The 25,235-nt window shown below is 49.2% G+C and overlaps 1 protein-coding gene across 1 annotated transcript in view; it reads left to right on the top strand.

Moving 5' to 3' along the window:
* PDIA5 (protein disulfide isomerase family A member 5) overlaps positions 1-25,235 on the top strand; it is a 96,085-nt gene that overhangs the window by 42,494 nt on the left and 28,356 nt on the right. Inside the window, exons 7-11 of the mRNA XM_024244510.3 lie at positions 1,298-1,358; positions 6,572-6,639; positions 14,554-14,645; positions 14,760-14,831; positions 21,181-21,317. Coding sequence (XP_024100278.1) covers positions 1,298-1,358; positions 6,572-6,639; positions 14,554-14,645; positions 14,760-14,831; positions 21,181-21,317 — 430 coding nt within the window. The remainder of the gene's footprint in view (positions 1-1,297; positions 1,359-6,571; positions 6,640-14,553; positions 14,646-14,759; positions 14,832-21,180; positions 21,318-25,235) is intronic.

Here is a 25,235-nt window from a genome sequence, read left to right as displayed (position 1 = left end):
ACATTCATTGTTGAAAATTTAGAAAATGCACCTTCAGCAGAAAGAAAAAAACAAATCACCTCATACCTTTACATCAAGAGAGATGCCTGCTGATATTTTTGCAGTCTTCCAGACTTTCAAGATAATGTGTACATGATGTTTTTACTCACTAAGATGTCATTACATTTTATATGCTGTTTTGTAACTTGCTTCCCCCCCCCTTTAGTGCACCGTGCACATCTGATTGTGACATTAAACACTCCTCTTTATCGGTTTTAATGATGCAGTAGTATCCCATTGTGCGGGATGTGCCATCATTTATTTACCTAATGCCTTCTTGCTGCCAAAAAGCTGCATTTTGAAATTTTCTTATTTTCCTTATTATTCAAAAGAGAAAACCCTCTCATTTTCTTCTGTAAAATGTGGTTGAGCAGCTTACTTTAATCAAAATATGCTCTTATCATCGTGCTTCACTGCAGTCCTTGATAGAGTTGCTTTTTCCCATCCATCATTGGCTCTCGTTGAAAGAAAAGTCTCTCTACCCTGTTCACACACTCAAGTCTTTACATGAGCACTGTGTGGCCATTTGTCTTTTTGCCTTTATTGTATATATCTAACAAATCATTATGTATTGCTTAATAACATGGCTGGCACTGTTCTAAGGGTTTTACAAATCCATTTTGCCTGTAACCTCCTGGAGGGTGGAGCAGGCCCCCTCCTTCTGCCCTGCGTGCTCCATGGACTCCTGGGGATAAGGATGGTGGTGGCAGAGCTGGAGCCTGGGAAGAGATTAGCAAGAGATTAGTGGGTATGGGTTAACCCGTCTTCCCACAGTGAGTGGATCCCCATCTGCCAAGTCAGGCACACATGAAAACAGCCACCCGCAGCACAACAAAACCGCTGTGTAAGTCACAGGAAGGGGCAGCCTATTCAACAGTCTCACGGGACCAAATCCCCTCTTTGCCATCTTTGAACTGTTCAGGTGGAGCTGCAAGGAAAGCCAGCAGCCTGGTCCTCACGACTCCCTCTCACCAGGTCGCCAAAGCCATTTGTTAGCTTGGGGCCTCAGTTTTCCCATCTGTAATACGTGAGGGTGGTCTCTAATAGATCACCTCTGAGGTTCTTCCAGCTCCTGGCCTGCCGCGGCTCTGCCCCCACCCGCAAATCAGCTGCCAGCGTATGCTTTCTGAATTGCTTACTCCCCCTCCCCTCCACATCCCTACCCTTCACCCCCCTGTATGCAGGAGGAGTGGGGAGGGGGTCTCATCCTGTTACTGTGTTGTGTGTGAGCTGCTGGTATTCTCTTTTTGTGCCTCAGGACTTCAGACGGCTCCTGAAGAAGGAAGAGAAGCCGCTCCTGATCATGTTTTATGCCCCCTGTGAGTGAACTTTCTCCCTTGGGCCAGAGCTAGTTGTTTAGTCTCTTTGTGGGTGGGAGGCAGGTGGGGGTTGCGGGCGGGGTCTGAGGGACTAGCCTGGGTGCCTCGCTTAGAACGCTGAATCTCATCTCTCCATCTGCGCCTCTTTTCCTTTATCTTTGCCTTTTCATCTGGCTCCTCCCCTCCTGCTGTCTGCCCTGCATTCTGTCTCCAGTAGAATCTGTGTCCTTCTACCCTCTTTATCCAGAGCTCCACCCTGTTTGGTCAGCTCCACCTTCCCCCGCCATGTCCCGTTTCCTGCTGGTGGTGCCATGCCTCAGTGGCGGTCACCCTGTGGCTGTTCTGCCACCCCTCGGGCATGGCGTCACGGTCCAGAGCCTGGCCCGCCTCTGGGGGCAGCAGCTCATCTAGCTCTGGCTCCTGCATCCTCTGCTGGCATCCTCTGCAGGTGCCACCTGGGAGGAGCGGGGAACCAGGAGCAGAGAGAAACTGGTTCCAGGATTTGGGCTCAGTCCCTGTATGAGGCAGGAGGATGTGGGAAATGGCAGGAGGATCTTTCAGATGACAGCCAGAACATGTGGGTTTGAATCCCAGCTGTGCCACCGCAAGCCGGGTGAGCTTGGCCAAGTCCTTCACCTCACTAGGTCTCAGTTTCCACATCTGTAAGAGAAGGGACTGGATCACGGCAGTGGCTTTCAAACTTTTTGACTGAATTTCACAGAATTAAAAATGTTTTATATTGCAACCCAGTACTAGAAGTATATATAAATTATATGCAAATAAGCTGAAACAAAAGTTTCGCAAAACCAGTCTTGCCCTTACTATTGTCATCTGTTGTTTACCAGATGTAATGCCCACTATTTTCTCTTCTGTTTATTTAAAAAATTATTGGTTGTATGTACTGCTTCATAATCCTCTGACAAAGGGTCAGCAAATTATGGCCCACGGGCCAGCTGCCTCTTTTTGTAAAGGTTTATTAGAACCCAGCCATGGCCATACATTGATGTGGTGTCTGTGGGCACTTGCAAGCTATACCAACAGAGTTGAGTCTTGTAACAGAGACGGTGGGGCCTGCAAAGCCTCAAATATTCACTGTCTGGGCACCTCCACAGTCTAATGGGTCCCAACCCACAGATTGAAAATAACCCTGGATTTGAGCCTGGCAAGGCCCTTTGTGCTGCACCTCTGTGAGCTGCATCGGCCCTTCACGAAGCCAGCAGTGTCAGTGTTTCCCTGAAGGCTGAGCAACAGAGGGGTTGTATATGATGCAAGGCAGGTGTGCCCAGGTGTGTGTGTGTGGCTCAGGAGGGTGTCATAGGATCTGGTTTGTCATAGCAAACCAGAATTCTGTTTGCTCATGAAAGCCCATCTCGAATCCCACTTCCTGAGAAGTTCTTTAAACAAAGGCTCCTCCCATCTGTGCCCTGGGGATGACGCACCCCAGCCGGATGCCCCTCTATGGCATTCTGGTGGTTCTGCCTGACTTGAGCCAGTAGCTTATTCGCCATGACAGCAGCCTTTCCCCAGCCCTATTCTTTTTTTTTTTTTTTTTTTTAGTTTTGAGATAGAGCCTTGCTCTGTTGCCCAGGCTGGAGTGCAGTGGTGCCATCTCAGCTCACTGCAACCTCCGCCCCCGGGTTCAAATGATTCTCCTGCCTCAGCTTCCCAAGTAGCTGGGACTATAGGTGCCCGCCATGACGCCTGGCTAATTTTTGTATTTTTAGTAGAGATGGGGCTTCGCCATGTTGCCCAGGCTGGTCTCAAACTCCTGACCTCAGGTGATCCGCCTGCCTCGGCCTCCCAAAGTGCTGGAATTACAGGCTTGAACCACCACGCCCGGCCCCCCAAGCCCTGTTTTGATTGCTGGGTGTCCTCCAGCCCCAGCCTCCTCCCCCAGCCTCCTTGCTGACCCCAGGGCTGTGCTTACCTTTGAAATGAGGCCCTGGTGTCTCACTTGCTGTAGATCCAGCTCTGCCCTGAATGGTAGCTACTTTAACCCTCGCTCCTTCTCTTTATTAATGTTCATTAGTTGGTTTCACCCCTTTTTGTTTCTTCTTGGAGGAATATTACTAACTACCCAGCTGTGAATTGCTTTAGGAATTATCCTGTCCACACAGCCCCTAGAGGATGGGCCTCCTTTGGTATATCTTAAAGCCCTTCAGGACTCAACACATTGGTTAAATGAAGCTGTAAAATGGAGTGTATGTCAACATGCAGCGCGTGCCACAAGACGGCATCCGGGTGTAACCAGGCAGGTCTCAGTGTGATGCCATTAGTCATTTAGAAGTGGTGCACGGGCAGTTTGCGCCCGCGTGCTGTGCCCTCTCCCGCCATGCACCCAGGCTGTGTGGCAGTGTGCCCATCCCACCCTTCACAACAGAGAGGTGAGCACAGTTATCATCTTTATAGAAGAGAAAGCTGGGGCAGGGGAAGTTAGGTACCTCACAGAGTCACAAAGCTTATTGGTGGTAGGGGAGGGAGGAGAAAACTCGGAGATTAAGTTCAACTTTTGGTGGAGGGTCAGATCGGTTGCACTCCTAGGTCCCAAGGAACCTCGGGACTCTTTTTTTGATTATGCACGTGTGTATGATTTTTTACAAAATGAAACAAACTTGTGCTTTTAGCACACTAGTCTAATCAAGTCTCCATGGCATCATAATTCAGCTAATTCCTGGGATACACAGCAGTTCCCTAACTGGGATGTCTGTTAGGACTCTGTGACCCTTTGGTCACATGTTGGGTGAATGGGCCCAAAGGCATTGAGAACCTTTGGTGGTGACAAGGAACCTGGCTCCCCAGGATCTACCGCTTATTCAGGAAATGTTTGCTCACTGAATTAATGAGAAAATAAAAAGGCTGACTACTCTGACTTTTCAGGTTTGAGAGTGATAATTAGTCTTACCTCTCCCCTGCCTCCCAGTGGAATCAGCTGGAAGATAAACTCAGGAATCACAGGGCCAGCTCTATTTTTGGTAAAGTTAGATTGGAAACTGGCTTGGCCTGTGGTTTCCTACTCCTCCTCCATCACCTCTCCCCAACCAATAACTGCTCCACCCAGCACCACTGGCCCTGCCCACAGGGACAACTGGCCGACTTATCCTCTGTTTCAGGGTATTGTTGCTGCAGGCTGCAAACAGGCAGAACAGGAAGAGAGAGGCCACACTGTGGAGACAGATAGTAAATAAAGTTCTTGATAGATGAATGTGGCCCAGTGGGTGTCAGACTTAAGTCACTGAGTGAAGAATGAGTGAAAGGCTGCAGGTGTCTCCCCTTATTTTCCCTCCTGGGGAGTGGAGCAACACCCTCTTCCCTCGGTGGAAGTATTTCCCCCACCATGGACTGGGAAGCACCACCCCAAATCCTGGCGTTGGACTAAGATGTCTCTGCAGGCACTGAACGTTCCCTGGCTCTATCTAACACCTGCAGGGCACCTATCCTCACTGCACAGATAGGGAAGCCGAGGCTTGGAGAGCCCAGGCCACTTGCCCAAGATCACCCAGCCAGCGGAAGTTATGGGGAGATGCAGACCTCGGTCTCAGCCTCATTCTTCCCAGTGCTGAGCTCCTTCCTCTGCGCCACCTGCAGCCTCCTGTTTTCCACCCGGTACATTTCCCCCTGAGCGTTGTTCCTGCTTCTGTTCTCCTCTTTCTGAATCCCCACAGTAGAAACAATGCCCCTGACAAGTGTCATATCCCTTCCTTCATGCCACTGATGGTGTTCACACTGAGGTGGCAGGTCCCGAGGAGAGGTGCCTCTTATCTTCTGAGGGCATATTCAGCAGGCTCGTGCTGCAGGCTGGCCTCGAAACAGCCCCTTTTCTCCTGCCAGGACTGATGGCAGAACATAAGCCCAAGGTTCACATACTGGGGTGTGTGTGAGTCCATTTGTCAGACAGGAATGTCAGGAGGGGGCTGTGGGGCATTTTTGGAGCCTCATGGCCAAATGTCCTGTGTCTGCATCTTGTCCGGTAAGCTTGGTGCTGGGGAGGTTCTGGTGGCCCAGAAGGAATGTTGGCCTTCTGGCTTCGCGGCTTGTCTAGGCGTCAGCTAAGCATGGATTGGAGCTGGGCTGCCTGTCGCCACATGGACCCTGTGCCCGCTGTGCCAAGCTGAGATCAGCCTGACACATGGTTCCAGGCAGCTTTGGTTCTGTGCTCTTCAGATGCATCTTAAGCCCTGTTTTGTAGCAGAGAGGCGGTCAGAAAGGGTAATAGCCTGGCACTTCAGAATCCCTGCTGTCTGAGGAAACTGCTCATGTCCTGTGGCATCAGTGCTGAAACGTGGTCTGCTCTGGTTTAAGGGAAGCAGTTTAAGGTCACTCTAAAGTTTTAGTGGATGTTTGGGACCTGGCCTTCCTGGTCGCTTGAGTCCAAGAGTTCAAGGCCCCCTATCAAGGCTGCAGGTCTTCACCACTAGGAGATGAGTGCGACCATGGTAGACCACAGAGCCCCGGAGGGCTGAGCCAAGGCCATCGCAGACAGAATCCTTTGCTGTCAGAGCTGGAAGGGGCCTGAGGTTGTGTGGTCCAGCCCCCTTCATCTGCCAGAAGAAACAGCCCAGAGAGAGGAGGTGACTTCTCCAAGGCCTTTAGCAAGTTGAGTGTAGATCAGAGTCCGCGTGGCATCCCGATTCCTGGCCCGATGCTCTTCCCACAGGCCAGAGCCAGCACTGTTCACCGTCAGCCTGCCTCCGGTCATTGCTTAATTATCCTTGTTAATGAAAGAGAAAGGAGGCATGGACATCCCAAAAGTGATTGTATTCGTGGTCACACATTTTTCTTCATAATGGCGTTTGACTCCGGCTCATTTGCAGGCCCTGCCTGGGCAGTGAGGGGTGGCTTTTTGCTGTGCACGCAGCAGTTGCTCTCTTGACACCTGTTCTGGTTTTCTGAATCTCTGTTGAATTCATTATCAGCGCTGAAGTATTCTGGGCTCTGCTCTTCTCCCATCGTGTCATGTTTGTTTTTTCAGTCCAACATTTATGAGTGGCTGCTGGGCAGTGCCTTGTTTTGCACCACTGATACTGTAAGCTCTTTGGGGGCCGAGACTCCCACCTCCTGTTCCTTTTGTGTCCCCAGGGTCTGGAATAGTCCTGAGCTTCTCAAGGCTGGATAAGTGCTTGTTGGGTAGAGGATGGCCATGGGGAGGCAGGGCAGGGTGCAAGGGCTCAGCTGTCCCTGTAACAGGATGTGGTCTCTCTCCTGCCTGTGACCAGGGTGCAGCATGTGCAAGAGGATGATGCCGCATTTCCAGAAGGCTGCGACTCAGCTGCGAGGCCACGCCGTAAGTGAGGCGCCATTGCCTGGCAGGGCTGGGTCACTCTTGGACTTGGCGGAGGAAGGGTGCTGGGGATGGGGTGGGGGCAGGTTTTGAAATGGTGAGGATGACTGACCCTGCTGCCTGGGCCGTTGCTGAATCGCAGCCTTGCATGGAGCTCAGAGACCTGTTCTCTGTGAAGGTTGAGAACTCCACCAAGTTGCTGGGACCAGGAGAGTTTGACACCTGCCAAAGGCCAGTGATGAAATAGGACACCAGCAAGATGCACATGTGGCATTGTCGGGGGGCCAGGGATCGAGGTCAGAACATCGTGGGTCCAGAATTTTGAGGGCTGGGCTCTGAAGTGAGCTGAGGCAGCTGCTGTGGAGCCCAGTGGCAAAGAAGAGGATGTGATGACCTTAGGGGTGGACCAGAAGCATAAAGGGGGCTCACAGAGGCAAAAGCCTATCCTGGCTTCCCAGGCTCTGTGGTTCCTGTGGGGCGGGAAGAATGGTGGGAACCAGAGGAGGAGGAGGTGGGGCTGGATGGGGAGCGAAAGACCTGGGAATGCAGGCATTCTCCCAGAAGGAGTGTAGGGAAGGATAGGCAGAATGGAGACACATGTGTCCTAGGGATGCCCACCTCTACAGGAGGAGGAAAAGGAGCCACTAAGGAAACGGGCCTTCAGAGAAGTAGGAGCAGCTGGGATGGGGCGGGGAGGTAGGAGGGGATCCTGGAGTGTTGTGGGGGAGAAGAGAGCTGGGAGGGGGGATGGACCTCACACGGAAGGGCCGAGGGTCAGTCACCAAATGCTCCCTGGTACCTCTGTGTTCCCCCCGCCGCCAGGCTTTTTTGTTCTCTGCCTTGTGTCTATTATTTTTTCATTGTGGTAAAAAACACATAACATTACATTGACTATCTTAGCCATTTCTAAATGTACAGTTCAGTAGCATTAAGTATATTACACTGTTGTACAACCTTTCTCTAGAACTTTTTCATTTTGCAAAACTGAAATTCTGTACCCACTAAATACGAATTCTGCCTTCCCACCCCACCCCCTAACCTTGATAAACTGCCTTTCTACTTTCTGTTTCTATGATTATATATATGTGTGTGTATATATATATACGTATATATATACACATATATATACGTGTATATATATACATATATGTGTATATGTATATATGCAACATAGTGAGACCCTGTCTCTAAAACAGACAGGGTATATATATATACATATATATATATATATACCCTGTCTGTTTTAGAGACAGGGTCTCACTATGTTGCCCAGGTTGGACTTGAACTCCTGGGCTCAAGCGATCTTCCTGTCTTAGCCTCCTGAATAGCTGGGACTTCAGGTGTGTGCCATCTAGCCAGGCCTATTTCTATGATTTTGACTATTTTAAGTTACTCCTATGAGTGGAATCTATGGTATTTGTCCTTCTGTGACTGGCTTATTTTGCTTAGCATTATATCCTCAAGGCTCATCCATGTAGCATGTCATAGGATTTCCTTCTTTTTTTAGGGCTGAATTATATTCCACTCTATGTACATACCACATTTTCTTCATACACTCATCTGTTGATGAGTTGCTTCTAGCTTTCTTGGCTGTTGCGAATAATGCTGCAGTGAACATGGATGTGCAAATACCTCTTTGGGATCCTGCTTCTAATTCTTTTGGATATCTGTTTGTCCATTTTTGCGCTTACCCCGAGTAACAGAAGTGTCTTGTTTTGATGGCAACGTAAAAACAGCTGCCGGCTCCTCTAGGGAGCGTGGAAAAATCCATCCATCTTTCATGAAAGGTTATCGAGAGGCGCCATCTCAGTAGTGTGGCCGAAGCCCCATTAAGGGAGACCTGAGGTCCTGAAACTGCATCATGATCTTTGTGGATCAAATTAAGTGGTGATTGGCTCAAAGTCAACTTAAAAAGTTTAAGTGGCAGCACCTGGGCATAGAGACTGCCCTGCTCGCCAGCTGCAAGGTGGGGCTGCAGAGAGCCAATGCTTTCTCTTTTGACCTCATTCTGGGGTGACACTGAGGTCCTGCTTGCTTCTCACTAATGAATTTTTAGTAACTTGCCTGGAGGCATTCGGCCTTGGGGCACACATACATCACTCCAGGGAAGTTTCACTTCACATTATTGAGACCTCAATAGATACCATATTTTGAGATTATTTAGCCTGGAGAAAAGACTTGATTACCCACAGTATTCTCTCTGCCTGCACCCGCATACACTTAGAAATCTGCTCAGCTCAACTTCCCGAATTCTGTGCTGTGGAAGGTAAAGAGCTCAGCCCCAAATCAGATCACAAGTTATTCTGGCCAAACCCACTGAAGCAGAAGAGAACTTGATGCCAGTCTCAGTGCATCTCGTGGGCCATTCTCAGCCAATGCTGCATCCACTGCCAAACTCAGTATTCTTCTAGGCCCCCTCCCATGCTGCCACAGAGCTTGGCCCTGTCACGCACAGCCAGATACGTTCATCTTTGCTTTTGTTCCAGATCACTTTGTTCAGCACTTGATACTAATTATGATATGTGAGTTTCTTGGGCACAGGAGTCGTGTTTGTGTCTATTTCTTTAGCACATAGCACAGGGCTAAGCTCACAGTAGATATCCAGTATATGCCGATAAATGAATAGGCTTTTTGCTCATCACTCCTGGGGGTATGTTTTATTTTAAGCTCTATATTAAAAGTGATGGTCCTCTCTTTTAAAGGAATTCAGAGCATTTGTTATTAAGGCCGGAAGCATAGTGGGAAGGACATTTGTGGGACAGGTTATAAGATTAATCGCAAAGACCACTCGTGTTCAGAATACAAGCTTCCAGCAGGGCATGGTGGCTCATGCCTGTAATCCCAGTGCTTTGGGAGGCCAAAGTGGGAGGATCACTTGAGGCCAGGAGCTAGATACCAGCCTGGGCAACATAGTGAAACCCCGTGTCTACAAAAAATTTTAAAAATTAGCTAGGTGCAATGGCATATGCCTGTAGTCAATGCTAGCTACTTGGGAGGCTGAGGTGGGAGGATCACTTGAGCCCAGGAGTTTAAGGCTGCAGTGAGCTATGATTGCGCCATGCTCTGCGCAACAGAGTGAGATCCTGTCTCTAAAAAAAAGAAAAAATGAATTCCAGCTTCTCCTGCCTGGACCCAGGTCTAGAAATATAAAAGTTACCCATTCCAGTTCCCTCAACATTACAGAAAAGTCAGGGGCGTTGTCTACAAAGCTGGGCAAGTCAAGCTGTGACCAGGTGTTGGCTGCCTTGGCCTAAGACATCTGGGTTGTGTAAACTCATTTCTTTGTTTGTATATTTTCTTGCTTGGGGTTTGTTTTGTTCTATTTTCCCTTTCATTTCCTAGAAAAGCATCTTCTGGAAAGTTCTAGCCCTTTCCCAGCTACATAAAGAGGGAAGGGCCCTGGCCGCTGCAGGCATCACCCACGCAGGAGGCCCCTAGAGGCTAGGGCTTACTCTGCAGGGGCAGCTCATCAGAAACTTGGGACCTGGCTGGAGGGGTTGAGTGACCATAGGTGTCAATCGCTTTTTGTCTTCACACACAGAAAAGAGGTGGGACTAATAAATGGGCTGCTATTCCCCAGAAATCAAAGTTCACCCCCTTGCTGCTGAAACACAGCTGGATTAGGGCCTTCTGTCTCCTCTTCATCTCTGTCATCTTTGAGCCTTTTTGGCTGGCTCTGTCTCTGGCAAGGGGCAAAAATCTTCCTCCTCTACAGATTTTTTGGGAGGTGTTCAACCTGATGATATCATTAGGAAGGAAGGCATGCCAGGTCAGGGATGCACAGCCTTTGCCATTTCCAAACTTACAGCTGCCTCTTTTTTGCTGTCATTGACGTCTGGTGACTCATCGCGTCTGTCCCATCTACTCCTGCTAATTGACATCCTCATTAGCAGCCACGCTGCCCCCTATCTCAGAGCAGCTGTCAGAATGAGCCCTGTCTCCATCTGCCTTTTCCCAGCCTTGCCAGTTATTGACATCCGCACTGAGCCTTTGAGCTTTGCCTAGTCTTTGGTGGACCTCGGCCATGATGGGCCAGTCTGGGTATAAACACCATGAAATAGAACCGTCATGACGACCGATTTGTACAGACCAGGCTCTAGTGCTGGCTCTTGCTAACCAGCTGGGAGATCTTGGTCCAAGCTCCTTAGCCTTGGAGCCTCCATTTCTCCATCTGTAAAATGGAGATGATAATGCCAACCCTGCCCACCTCACTGGGTTGTGGTGAGGAACAAATGGGCTGTGCGGAAGAAGCCCTGTACCCCACAGAGCACTCATAGACACAAATGACTGATCCCCTCTCTTCCCTACAGCTGCCCTGCACCATGTTCCTTCCACTGGCTAGATGGGGGTGCTTCCAAGGTTCCGCTTTCCTGTTAACACATTGGAGCAAGGGTTTGTCTTATTGCAGTCTGCCTTCCAGTGACTGCATCTCTGTCCATAGCTTCAACAAAACGTAGCTCCATGGAGCCTAAGTCCTTCCCCTAAGTGCCAGTGCCACGTGTCAGATGGCTTGCTTCACATCTCCGTCTGGATTTTTTCCCTTGTGTCTCAAATGCATGTCTGAAAATTCAGTATCTTTCCATCTGGCAGACTGTGAACTTTGCATTAAGACCTTCCCCAGGGGCTAGGCTCTTTCCCCACCCCCCACCTCCACCTCTCTTTACTGAGGCATCATCAGGCATCTTCCTCATGCACCCTTCATCCTCTCCCTGCCCACCAGCCCTGTCCAGGCTCCAGTGGGCCATGCTAGCTGGTGGCCAAAGGCTGCTGACTTGTCTCCCGACCACAGCATTCCCTCATAGCTCGTCCTTTCTGCTTCGAGAGATGCAACTGGGTCGAGGGTTGCTTTCTTACTTAGAAACCCTTGGGAGCTCTCCATCACTTCCTGAATACAGTCCTGATTTCTTAGGCATTTCAAGCCTTTCCCAAAGTGATCCTGGCCAACTCACTCAGCCTTTTCTTTCATGTCTTCTTTCTGTGTATCCTCCCTTCCAGTTAGATGGAAATGTGCTCCATTTCTTGGGCCACATCTTTCTTTGCCTTGCCTCCAGTTCCCCATCCCGGGATGTCTGTTGAAATCTTACTCTCCTCTGAGTGCAAGCTCACATGTATCCCATGCTGAGAAGCTGCTGTGATGGTTCCTGGCAGCAGGGCTGAACACACAGAAGAGCATGTCACGCCAGCTGAGTGGCCCCAAGCATGCAGATGGCGGTGGGGGGCGGGGAGGCTGTGTTCTTATCTTCTCCATAGGCCGAGACCAGGTGTTTCACCTCATTTGAGTTCACAAATTCTAACTCCAGAAAGTGTTTGTATGTAGTTGTTCAAAAATTTTTGTCTCATTAACTAATAGATGCCCCCAAAGTGGCACAAAAGTGCTACAGAAACTTGGAGAATTAAGAGCTCACCCCAAGCAAAGGTGGTTTGAAGAGGCTGCCCAGAGACGTGAGGTTTGATTTGCCTTAAGGGATGGGTGAGTCTGGGGGTCGCCAGGAGGCGGGTGATGGGCAGCCTCAGCAAGGGGACTGGAAGGCACCAAGTGGGGGCCAGGAGATAACAGCGAGTGTTCCAGAAATGTGGGCAGAAATAGAGCACCTCCTAGTCCTAGTAACAAAAATAGCTAATACATTTTGAGTGTTATTGATACTTCCCTTGTATTATCTCATTGAATCTTCTCAACAACCACATGAGGTGGCTGCAGATGAGGAAAGTGAGACACAGAGACAACTGTGACTCGTTCAAGGAAATGCAAGACCACATGGGGAGTCGGGACTCAAACCCAGGCGTCCCAAGCCCATGCTTCCAGCCACTGCACCATGTTGCTGCTGCACTTAGCAAGATGTCTGAGAAGGCAGACGGTCCAACTTCCTGTGCAGAAATCTCAGACTGTCTCGTTCCTGGGAGAATAAAAAATCTAGACCCTAACAGGTGTACAATGAAGAGTTTTGTAAGAAAGAAAGATTCAAAAATGAAATAGGTAACATATGGGCATTGAATATGGAGCTGGATTTTAGCCTATATTCAATGGAATTGGAAGGTTTTGTGCAGGGAAGTGATGTAATGAGCGAGGAGGACGTGTAAGATTAATCTGTGGTGAATGTGCACTGACACTGGGGAGATCAATTAGGCAGAAAAAAAGGACTTTTAAAGAAGACAAATATTACTGGAACAGGCTGCTGGAGCAGTCTGGGAAATTAGCAGAATGACTTTTATAGAGCATTCCAGGGCTTCAAGTAAATTCGAATTCAAATTTATCCTTCCTGTATTATTTGCTGCATCCTAAAATGGGCTAGGAAAAAAAACAACAGTGATTTAGTGAGCATTTATTGTGTCCTTGCTGTATGTGAGGCCTTGTGCTAGGGACTTAAAACAATTGGAAAGATATCCAGGTGCCCCTAGGAATGGAGAGGCCGGAGGCACAGTGGCTTCCATCACCAGGAAGACTTGGTTAGGAAGATGACAGTTACTGAGCTCCAGTTTTGTGCTAAAACCTCTCAACTCATTTAGTTCTCTAAAGAGCCCTTTGATGGTCACATCTTCCAGCAAGGGACCTCAGTGAGGGTGAGTGACTTGCCCAAGGTCACATGACTCATAGGTGGAAGCTGTCTTTGCAATCAAGTTTATTGTCCGCTGAAACCATTATTTATTTTCCTCTCTCTCTGTGTCGTTGTATATTATTCAGTAAAGTTCAGCTTCCTGGGTTTCTTCTCTCTGCTTCTGTAACTGCTGCTGGCTTTTTTTTACTTACTTTTCCCTCGCTTCTATGCCACTCTGCTTTGTGGAACATCCTTTGTGTGTCTGGCCATTTTAGCTATGTTCTCTGGTGAGAACAGATTCAAAGTCCTGGCTGGGCATACTGGCTCATGCCTGTAATTCCAGTGCTTTGGGAGGTTGAAGTGGGAGGATCGCTTGAGCCCAGGAGTTGGAAGCCAGCCTGGGCAACACAGCAAGACCTCATCTCTACCAAAAAGAAAAAAAAATATTAGCTGGACATAGTGGCACACGCCTGTGGTCCCAGCTACTCAGGAGGCTGACGGGGGAGGATTGCTTGAGCCCAGGAGTTAGAGGGTGCAGTGAGCTATGATCATGCCACTGCAGAGGGAGTTTTAGGGGATTCCTTATTTGAGTCAGCCTTAGTATTTAGCTACATCATCAGTTACCCAGCTACTAAAATACTCTTTCTGATTCAGGGATAGTGGACATGTGGACCCCTAGAGCCAGAATATGTTCAGAATTCTGAGATGATGATCCAGCCAGGCTGTGGGTAATGGTCACCAACAGGAGGAAACATTGGGGAGACACAGCATGGCCTGGAGGGAGGAGAGTTAGGCAGGTGCCTCGTTTCTCATGTCGTGTTATGAGAACCACACAGCCTCCCTGGCCACATATAAGCTGTGAGGTTTGAAAATGTCACACTCAAGCCTAAGTGGGCAAACCGTGAGGTATCCAGGAAGGTGTCTAAGGACGTTGTGCAGAGCTGAATTGGTGTATGAAAGCCACTTATTTCCATTGCCTAGGAAAGAGTACAACCCGAGTTGACATGAGCAGAGAAATAGGTGTAACACATACTTGGCAGTGGCCCCTCTCTGAGAGTAATGTGAACTTGATGGCAAGGCCAGGCTTCTTCCGCAATCCTCAGAACGTTGGTTTTGCTCTGGGGTGGTTCTCCCTGCAGGGAGGCAGAGGGAGCCGGCATGCGGAGTGCAGCACTCAGCCCAGCTGCCTGACTTCTCCAGCGCCAGGTCATGATTCCCGGCTGGCTTCGCTGGCCTTGTTTCTCAGCAGTCCTGGTGCACATCAGTCTGTGGGGCTTTGTCCCGTATGTCTTCCTGGTGGGACAGCAGCTGGACAGATGGCATGTGGACTAGAGGGTGTCTCTGGGGCACAGGCTCCACACGGCTGTTCTCCACTTCCTCCCAGGTGCTGGCCGGGATGAATGTCTACTCCTCTGAATTTGAAAACATCAAGGAGGAGTACAGCGTGCGCGGCTTCCCCACCATCTGCTATTTTGAGTACGTCCCCCACTTTCATTCTAAAGCTCACCTCCCTCCCTGGTGATTGACCATAATCTCAGGGTGGCATTTGCATCCGTGACTGAGCCCACGTTGTTTCTCCACGTTTCACAGGAAAGGACGGTTCTTGTTCCAGTATGACAACTATGGGTCCACAGCTGAGGATATCGTGGAGTGGCTGAAGAAGTAAGTGGGGTGTGTGTGTGTGCGTCAGTGGGTGTGGACCCAGAGGGCGGGGCATCTGCTGGGCCTGAGGGTCGCAGGGCTCTGGCTGGAGTTGGGGGAAAGAATGAGGAAGGGAATTGTGGTACTGCCTACACAGCTGTCTCTGGCTTGAGTCTAGGTCACTATGGGGATTGTGGGAATTTAGGTTGCAGGAGCCGTGAGGATTTGGTGTGACTTTGGCCTGTGATGATCAGACCTGCCTGGGTGTTGGGTGTGTAGTCTGTCTCTCCTACCTCCCTTCTCCACGGGTTGGAATTGGGGAGGGGCTGCCTAAGCCTGTCAGCTCTTCTAGAATAGTCAGGGCCTTTCTGAATTCTTCCCACATTTCACATCAAGTTTCTCCTCAACACATCTATCTGATGGATAGAGGTATTTCTCACCCAGGCTACCAGGTTTGAGAGAGGTTCCACTGCAGGTCTCTCTGAAAATAGAATTGTCAGTTGAACACTTATTTCAGACAGCACTGTCTTAGGTGCTGTGAAGGTACTAAGAAATATTCTAATGCCTTAGGTTTTCTGAGTGCTTTACTGTTCAACCCCCACAGGCATTGCTTCATAGCAACCTGTGATCCCTGTTTTATAACGTGATTAGATCCTTGTAATGCCAAACCCCACCACCCTGTTGGCCCCTGCCTCCTTACCTGGAGCCTCCACTGTGCTAGGCCTGCTGCTTTGTCCTGCCAGATCACCCCATTCCCACTTCTCACTAGCACTTCCACGACAGGCTCACGATGTCCCCTTCTGGAAGCCTCCCCAGGCCACCCTCGCTGAGCACGCACCCTGCTCAGGCTGCGCTCTGTGTGTCACGAGTTTGGCACTTACCAGCCACTGCTGCTTCATGGGTATTTGTGCATATGTGCTGGAATAACAACAGCCAACATCTTTTGGGCTCTCCTTTGTGGCTGACACTGTTCTAAGCACTTTACATGGATTCTCATTTAATCCTCACGATAGCACTATAAGGAAGATGTTACCATTCTCTTCATTTTATGAATGAGGTCCCTGAGGCACAGTAAAGGGGTGGTGCTGCCAGTAAGCAGTAGCAGGGCCCTGATGGATCTCCGCCACCGACCCAGCTCCCTGCAGCCCCGACGGTCCAACTCAGCCTCCTCAAGTTCTGTTCGGAGCCCCTCCCCTCAGCTGCCAGCACAGTGAACATTTATTGACATCATTACCTTAGGAACACAGTGTGCAAACCCCAGGGTTAAAGAATTAGTTATCCAAGATATGGAGGTTGAAAATGTGTATTTTCAAAATGGGAAAGAAGGGTGGGTTTTGTACCAGGAAAAAAAATGCACATGAAACTAACTGTTAGGTTTCTAAAGGTGGAGAATCTCCATCTTCTGTTCTGCCTACTCCCGGGAGATAAGGCACAAGTGCTAGCACATGTTTGCATCATGTCTTTTATTTCTTGGAAGCATTCTCACATCTCTGTCCCCATCGGCTACCTCATTTCCAGCCCCAGCCTGGGAAGGCTGCTGCCCATTATCATGTGTTCATTGTCTTAACCTGGGCCTTTGCTTTCCTGTTTTCCTTTTTCATTTGATAATAAGCGTGTCCTCTCCTCCAGCCAGACACATCTCATTCTGCTTTGGGAGAAGGTCTCAACAAATAGCAATCTCATTTGTCACCAGAGCATAAAATCTGTCTGCTTCCCTTCCCTTCTCTAACCTTTTCTGATTTCAAAACACCCTCATATCTTTTTTGGAAGGATAAGGTTTGTGTGGTTTTTTTTTAAGTATTCAGAATTGCCTGCTAACCCTAGACAAAGGGAGCACATCAATGGCATTTCTGAAACAGGCTATTATCTCCCCCCGCTGGAGCCTCCTACCCCATCCTCCCACCCCTCTCCTCTCGGCACACCCCATCCTGGCTCCCCCACCCGCATTGCTCTAGCTGGCCTGCACCCCACAGCTGCCTCCAGACTCTGGTCCTGGGTACCCCATCCCCACTTCCTACTTCCCCCCATCCCCCGCTGTGGGAGAGAAGGAGCTCTTGTTAACGGCCTTATCCTCTGCAAGAGCTAGCAGTCATTCTGCTACCAGCTGGCTTAATTTTTTAAAGTCTTTTCTGATTTCAGAGATACTCAACTAAGATAGGCTTATTATAGAAAAACCTAAAAGTGTGGTTAAACAAAAAGTCCTCCCCCACCCTATTACCCAAAGATAGCATATTGTTATTATTTCCCCTACATAGATCCAGCTCTGCATGTGGGTTTTCCCAGTCCCACGTGGATTAAGCCTTTTCCAGTTTCCCCTCACATCCTGGTGGGCAGTAGTGACCTCATCTTTCCTGCTTCCCTAGGTTTCTCCATTGGCCCTTAGCTGCTCAGGGCTTCTGTGCAACCAAGTATACAAAGATGAGGGTGAAGCCAGCCTGGCTAATTCTCCAGATGTCTCTCAAATGCCTAGGAGAGAAGACCTAGGTCCTGCCCTTCAATGCGTGACTCTGGTGGTTGGACCAGGGAAGGGTGGCACCAGGTGAGGCAGGGCAGGGAGTCAGCCCCTGGCGTCTGAGTGTATGAGGGCTCTGGAGTAGATGTGTTGATCGTGGCACTGGTGTCTTTTGTGTTCCTAATGGCCACGTATCTCATTGGCCACTTGAAGCTGTCACTGGTGAGTTGGGCTAGCAGACAGGTGGAGGGGTGCATAAGCAGTGATCCATTTTGGGCAGGGCCATTTTGGCCTGTGTAGCTTTATACCAACCAGAAGTGAACTGAATTAGCAAACACCAAGTTTTCTGGACTCATAATGCTGAGAGTTGCATGTTCTCATCTATGGCACATGCATCTCCCTTAAATGAGGGTCTGATTGTGTTACCCTCCCAGTCCTAGAAAGCCTGGGACAATTGCTGTCTCCAAACTGCAGAGCTCATGAAATCAGTCGCATGAAGGCAGATCAGTAGGGAACATACAAGTCATCAAATCTGCCCCAGCAATTCTCCTTTCAATGTTTGCATTTCCTCACTCCCATTGGACTCATTCTGAGGTTCCCCATTCATGCTTGAATGACTGTTATGATTTAGGTGATAAATGATATATAGGAGCATTTTGGTAGTACTTTATAAAGTTACAAAGCATCTCACATTCATTCTCGGCCTAGCTGAGCCTGAGAGCTAGGTAAAGAAAGGACCACAATGCACTGTCTTGTCACTGTTTTAAGCTGTTTGATTGTGGCTAGTGGAGGAAACGGGACTCAAGTCAGGTCTTCTGACTCCCAGTTTGGCCTTCTTTCCCTCTCTGCTGTAGACAGAACATTCTTATTTACACCAAACTGAAGTTTCTCTGGAGCTTCCACTTGTTAGTGTTGGTTCTCCTCTTCAGGGCCCTAGAAAATAAATCTTAATTTCTTTTCTTAATGCATTTTGGAATATTTGACGATAGCCACTGTGTTCTCTTATGTCCTTTCTCCAAATTAAACACTTCCAGTTCCTTAAGCCGTTTTTCCCTGAATGAGGGAAATAAGCCTTCCCTCATTCAAGGAATGCTCCTGTTCAACGAGCATATATTGAGTGTCTGCTGTGTATTGGGTGCAGGAGTTAGTAAAGAGGTGAGGAAGATCCCAGTCTTCAAGGAACTCACGGCCTGGGGTAGGCAGGGAGTGAAAAGCATCATCTGGTGTTTTGGGTTCAGACTCCCACTCAGTCCCTCTCTTCCCAGTACATCCTCTTACCACGGTGCCCAGTTCTCCAGTCCTCTCCCAGAAAGAAACTTCCAGTCATCTCCTGGGTGGGAGAGGGGAGAGCCCTAGGATCTGAGGATCTGACCACTCCAGTGACCGCTAAACCTCCTGTTTTCAGCCGCAGGCTGTAGCTCTGCTTCAAGGAGCGGGCCCCTGGGCCCTTCAGAGCCTTGTCTTCTGTGTGGGTGTGGTTCTTGGGCCCCTACTCTGCTTTTTCCGCCCAGAAAGTTTTTTGTTTTTTATTTTAAAACTCCTGAACTGTTATTTTAGCAGTTTTAGAGTGTATTCGCCTCTGTGTTTAACTAGAAGTTCCTCCAGTTCTTTCCTTCCGGTGCCTGTACTCCTGCAAAATATAGGCTTCTCCATCCTATATTTGTGCACTTGCTGGACTTTTTAAAAATTTAGTTTTTGAGTCAATTACATTCACATAATTCAATTTATTTTTTATTTTTTATTTTTTTATTTTTTTAGATAAAGTCTTGCTCTGTCACCCAGGCCAGAGTGCAGAGGGTACCATCATAGCTCACTGTAGCTTTGAACTCCTGGACTCAAGCGATCCTCCCACCTCAGCCTCCTGAGTAGCTGGGACTACAGGCACAGGCCACCATGCCCGGCTAATTTTTTTATTTCATATTTTTGTAGAGATGGAGTCTCACTCTGTTGCCCAGCCTGGCAAAATTTTAAGGTGCTTAAAAACGATACATTCAAAAGTCTCACTTTCACTTCTTTCCTCCTTATCCTCCCTCCCATACCCTAGAATTTACAGCTTAGACCAGTTTCTTTCATGTTCTTAAGAGTGTTTCTTTATGTAGATATTAGCAAATGTGAATAAGTATATTTTATCTCCCCCCTTTTAATGCAAAAGTTAGCAAATTCTAGACTGTTCCATCCATCTCCAACAGTTTGTCCACATCAGTGCATAGAGAACATCATTCTTTGCAGTGCTCAGCCCTCCCTCGTGTAGATGGACAGCAGTTTACCTAACCCGTCCTTCCAGTCTTCGCTATGACAAATAACCTGCAGTGAATGCCTTCAGATGCACATAATTTTGTATGTGTGCAGGTGTATTGTAAAGATAAATTGCTCTGAAGTGTAATTGGTGGTGTTTTGAGGGGTCAGTAGTTTGAGCCCAAGTATAGGAACCTAGATTGCATGATGTTTGTCTAGGACCATTGTCTGGCTGGTGACTCATTCTGAAGCTTGATTTTGTCACCAGTCCCATCTGACATTGGATATGCATGGACTGAGATTGATTTGCCCTCTCTCTGCCTCCTTCCATTTCTTGGGACCTGGGAGGCCGTGGGGGCCAGTGGGGCCCAGTCAGAAGGGCCAGAGAGGGCTTCTGAAGGCGACATCATACCCGGCTGCAGAGGGAAGGGGATGGCAGAGTTCCATTGTGTCAGCCACTTCACTCCCTCTGGATTTTTCAGCCCTGGCTGCTGGAACTTTAAAATATTTCCTCCTGTAGGCTCTCAAAGGTGCGACACAACGGTTGTCTTTTCACATTTGTCATCTTGAGGGTTTTTTCAAAGCTGCAATTAAGGTGCTCTGGCAAAGGTAGTTGTGACAGTAAAGCAGCAGGGAGACTGTGTCACCACCAGCCACCTTGTCCTGAACTTTGGGGCAAGGGAGGGCCCCTGCGAGCCTCCCTCCTCCTAGCAGATGATGACCTAGGACTGGCACACAGTCACGCTGCGGAAACAGGCTCCAGAGAGGTCAGGCGGCTGCCTAAGGTTTTGCAGCTGATGAGTAGTAGAGTTGATTTGGCTTCTGGGAGAACCAAATAAGTTGGTTGTTGGCCTCTGGGAAGGATTAGTGATGTAGTGTACACGCTGTCATAGTTAGGATACCCCCAGCCTTGCTTCCCTCACTGCCACCTTCCCCTGCACCCCCATGTGGCAGCTTCCCCTTGCATGGCCTAGATCTGATCTTTCTCAGATACCTGGCCTCTCTCTCTCCTCCTCACCCTCTTCCTCCCCTCCTGTAGGCTCTCAAAGGTGCGACACAATGGTTGTCTTTTCACATTTGTCATCCTTGAGGGTTTTTTCAAAGCTGCAATTAAGGTGCTCTGGCAAAGGTAGTTGTGACAGTAAAGCAGCAGGGAGACTGTGTCACCACCAGCCACCTTGTCCTGAACTTTGGGGCAAGGAAGGGCCCCTGCGAGCCCTCCCTGTACCCTCTCTGTACCCTCTTCCTCCCCTCCACTGCCCAGTGGGCAGTTTTAAACACAACAGTGAGCTTTTCCAAAGGTCACCATTCACTGTTGCTATTTATTCTTTCCAGTTTGCTGAAAGTTTGAAATAGGTTGAGAAAGCTAACAAGCCCCTAGATTCCCAGGAGGAAGTGAGATTTCTTAGGCTATCTAGAGAGCTGTAGTCAGGAGCCACTGTTTGTAACAGGAGATCAGCTAAGTACCTGTCTGGGGCTTTGCGGGGAAGGTGGAGGTGGGCAGGGCCACACCACTCACCCCACGACACCTCCATGAGGGCAGTTTCTGGTTTGTTAAAGGCTGAGCCCCTGGCATGGGCCATCCCGAGCCCGTGGGGAGCTTCGGGTCCAGGGGGCTGGAATTAGAAGGGCTGCCAAGGCCCCAGGGCCTGCTCTGAGCTCTGCCTGTTTTTGGTCTTCCAGTCCGCAGCCGCCACAGCCCCAGGTCCCTGAGACTCCCTGGGCAGATGAGGGCGGCTCCGTTTATCACCTGACCGATGAAGACTTTGACCAGTTTGTGAAGGAACACTCCTCTGTCCTCGTCATGTTCCACGCCCCATGTGAGTGGAACTTTGCTCCTCCCCCTCCACACCCTCCCCTCTCTCAGAGTAGGATGAGTGTGGCGCTTTGCAATGTGAACCCAGGAAGCACTTATTTGTTGGATGCCAGGACCCGTGCTAAGCCAGGAGATGCAGTGGTGACAGGCGAGGTCCCCACCCTCATAGTGCGCATGGCCTACCCCTCATTGCCATGGAAACAACACAAAAGTCCTGATCAGGCTTTACTTGTCCCTTAGCTAGAGCTCAGTGAGTCTCCACCACCCTAGCTCTGAGCATCTTCCTCCCAGTCAGCATGAATTGGAGAAATTAAGCTGGAAGCACCCTGAGATGTTACCTAGAACAGACTGGGCCTGGAAATAAAATTAGGGCTGATACCTCATATGGGGGCTCATGCCTATAATCCCAGCACTTTGGGAGGTGGAGGCAGGAGGATTGTTTAAGGCCAGGAGTTCAAGACCAGCCTGGGCCACATAGCAAGACCCCATCTCTACAAACAATTAAAAATTAGCTGGGCGTGGTGGTGCACGCTTGTAGTCCCAGCTACTCAGGAGGCTGAGGTGGGAGGATTGCTTGAGCCTGGGAGGTTGAGGCTGCAGTGAACTGTGATTGTGCCACTGCACTCCAGCCTGGGTAATCAAACAAGACCCTGTCTCATTAGCCGGGCGTGGTGGCGGGCACCTATTATCCCAGTTACTTGGGAGGCTGAGGCAGGAGAATCGCTTGAACCTGGGAGGTAGAGGTTATAGTAAGCCAATATTGTGCCATTGCACTCCCTCCTGGGCAGCAGAGTGAGGCTCCATTTCAAAAAAAAAGACCCTGTCTCTAAAAACAATTTTTTAATTAAAAAAAAAAGATATTATCTAGGGCAGTAGTCACCTCTTATCTTACAAGGAGTCGTGGGCTGAGGCCCCAGGAGGGCCTGTGCTTGCCCAGGAGCTGAGAGGGCATGGGGAGGCCAGGCTGGAGCTGCAGATCACCTAGCATCTAGAATGCCTTCTGTCTGCTTCACCTCGTTGCAATCTCATCCTGAAATGACCACAGTGAATCACGGAAGTAAAATCCTGTAAATGCTATCAAACGTGCTTGCAATAAGGGCTGGAAGGCCTGTGGCTCAGGAGTTTTCTGGAGCAGTGTCCTCCTACTCCCATGGAGAGTGGAAAATTGACCATAGGTGGTTTCCAAGAGGGATAAGGCTGCCTCTGGGAAGGCAGACAAGGCCACGTGAGAGCCAGGGGATGGCAGGTGTGGGCACAGAGTGTTGTAAGTAAGAGATTGTGGAGGAAAAGCAAGAGGTCAGTGCCTCATGGAGCAGGGCCGAAATCGCGAGGTCACAGTGCATGAGGACGGTTAGTCCATAGGGGCATATTCTATGAGGAGGAAATGTTATTACTCCTTAATCATAGGGTCCTCATGCCAACAGTTGTGTGTCACCCTACAGCGGTAACACATTGTCTTCCTGAAGGGTCATCTTTCGTTTTACCCAGAGTGCCACAAAGTGAGTACAATTAGCCCCATTTTACACATGAGACCGTCACGCAGAAAAATGACGTAGACCGCCCACGGCTCTGTGAGTCCTGAGCTGCTTCAGGCCTCAAGAGCCTTAGGTTCCAGGAAGAACAGGGTCAGAGCCTGAGCCCCGGTCTCCTGGCCGCCTCCCCTTCCCCCACAGTATCTGTGGGTTTGGCTAGCCTGGGAATTGCTCATAAACATACTCTTACTGTGGATTTTCCTAACTCTTTATTTCTTACAAGTGCTAAATTCTTAGGAGAATCCAAAGGAAAGGTTTCCTATAGCTCTTTTTCTGAGTTCCTAGAAAAGAGACCAAAACAAGCCCCCAGAACTAAGTTTCAAAAACCCTCCAGTCTTATGGGCCTCTCCTGATGAAGCGCAATGAAGGGCGTCTGCCTCAGGTCTGCTAGGGCCTTGGTGAGGGCATCCCCGAGGGTAAAGGTACCCAAAAAAGTGCCCGCCATGAGACCAGTCAGGTGGCACTCCAGTGCTCTTCCTAGCTATAAAATACGCTTCCTGGCCAGCCTCAGAGCTGCTGCTGGAAGCAAGTCTTGCAGGAAGTGATGTTGAATCTAGAGCCGAAATCACCCTGCTTGCACCCCTGTCCCAGCCGTGACAGCAGCTACTGGCTGGCTGTTTTCAATTCCTCCTTGGGAACCTCCAGCGTCTTCATCCCCATGTGTCTGTCCTTCCAGTTAGAGTCGGGAGAGGTCACCAGCCCCCTGGCCATTCATGGTTCTGTGCGTGTGGGTTTATTTCTGCTGGGCTGGCAGAGTGAGAGGGATCAGGGCAAAAGTATGTGGTTAGCTTCCTGATATGCTGCCTGTTAATGTTCCCGTCAGATGGTAATAGCTCTGGATTAATTCCCTTTCTACACACTCCTTCATTAAGAGCATGGTCTTTAGCCTAGGAAGGGATGGAATGTACATGCTTTAGGGAGTTTGGAGCTCAGGACAGGTGAACTGAGAGCAGAGAGCTCGTAGCTGCCTGGCTTTGTACCTCATGCCAGAGTGCTTCTGAGAACCCCCGGTGATCGAGAAACCACTTTTGCAGTGTTTGAGGGACCTGGAGTAAAGCGCAAATGTCAAGAGGCCAGAGACCAGCAGTGTCATCCTGGGTTTCCTAAGTGCAGAAAGGATTCTTTGCACTGTGATTCTGGAAATCACAGTGTTCCAGGTGTCAGTCTCAGGCCAAATATGGAGTGATTTGGAGACAGACCATTTTAGAGACTCACAGAAACAAATTGGGATCCATCAACATAGCAGACCACAGCTTCTACTCCAGATTGCTGAATGCGCCGCTTGGTTTGTTTCTTGGGATAGGATTGCTGAGCTTGATGAATTAGCGTGTCTTTCTTTTATCAAGACATTTGACAAAATGAGTTGCTGTTTTCCTCACTGTGATGGGCAGAATCAGACAGGATGGAGCTACCCTGAGGGGAAGCATCCCCTGGATACATTGTGACTGTGAATCTGCCCTGAGTCTGTCCAGAGGGTATGCACTGGTTTTTAATCAGCAACTTTGTTAATGCTATAAAAAGGCATACTTTCACATTTGGCAGGGTTAGCCTTGGGAAAAGGCTAACCAGCTGAAATGTCAGACCATGCATTGACATTTTGAAGTACCCCAACAAACCAAAATAGTGGGGCTCAAACTAAAAAGCTGAATTTATTTTCTATGACTCTATGCTAATTATAAAAGTAATACATGTACATTTTATCAAGGGATAATGTAGGAAAGTATAGAGAAGAAAATTAAAATGCTTCCTGATACTGATTCCCAGAGAAAACCTGGTCTTTCTTTGCAGTGTTGTTTGTTTTCTTTACTTTTCTTTTCCTTTTCTTTTCTTTGTTTTTTTGACATAGGGTTTTGCTCTGTCTCTTGGGCTGGAGTGCAGTGGCACAAACACAACTCACTGCAGCCTCGACCTCCTGTACCCAAGTGATCCTCCCACCTCAGCCTGCTGTGTAGTTGGGACTACAGGTGCACACCGCCACACCTGGCTAATTTTTAAATTTTTTATAAAGACGGGGTCTCACTTTGTTGCCCAGGCTGGTCTGCATTGTTGCTTCTATGCCTGTAGTAAGTACCCGGTCAATGTTAGTTTCTTTCCTGGTCCTGCTTAGAAAGGCCAGGAAGGGAAAGGGTCTTCAGCTTTCCTCTGACCTGTGTCGCCCCAGGGGGGTGCTCTCTGGCACCTGTGGGTTCCAGAGGCAAGGCACTTGCTTCTCTGCCTGGAACTGATTGGACGCTTGTGAGGCCGCCCTGCTGGGCTCTTGGCAGGAAAGGCACACGGCACCCCTCCCCGTTCTGTGTTACCCATCACCGTGAGTGATGACTGACCTGGAGATACCATGGGCCCTGCTCCTTTACCCTCTTCCCAGCACTCCTGCCACTCACATCCCACCT

The sequence above is a fragment of the Pongo abelii genome, chromosome 2 (genome assembly GCF_028885655.2).
Source record: "Pongo abelii isolate AG06213 chromosome 2, NHGRI_mPonAbe1-v2.0_pri, whole genome shotgun sequence".
Lineage (NCBI taxonomy): Eukaryota > Metazoa > Chordata > Mammalia > Primates > Hominidae > Pongo > Pongo abelii.
This window is presented reverse-complemented; position numbering and strand designations above follow the sequence as displayed.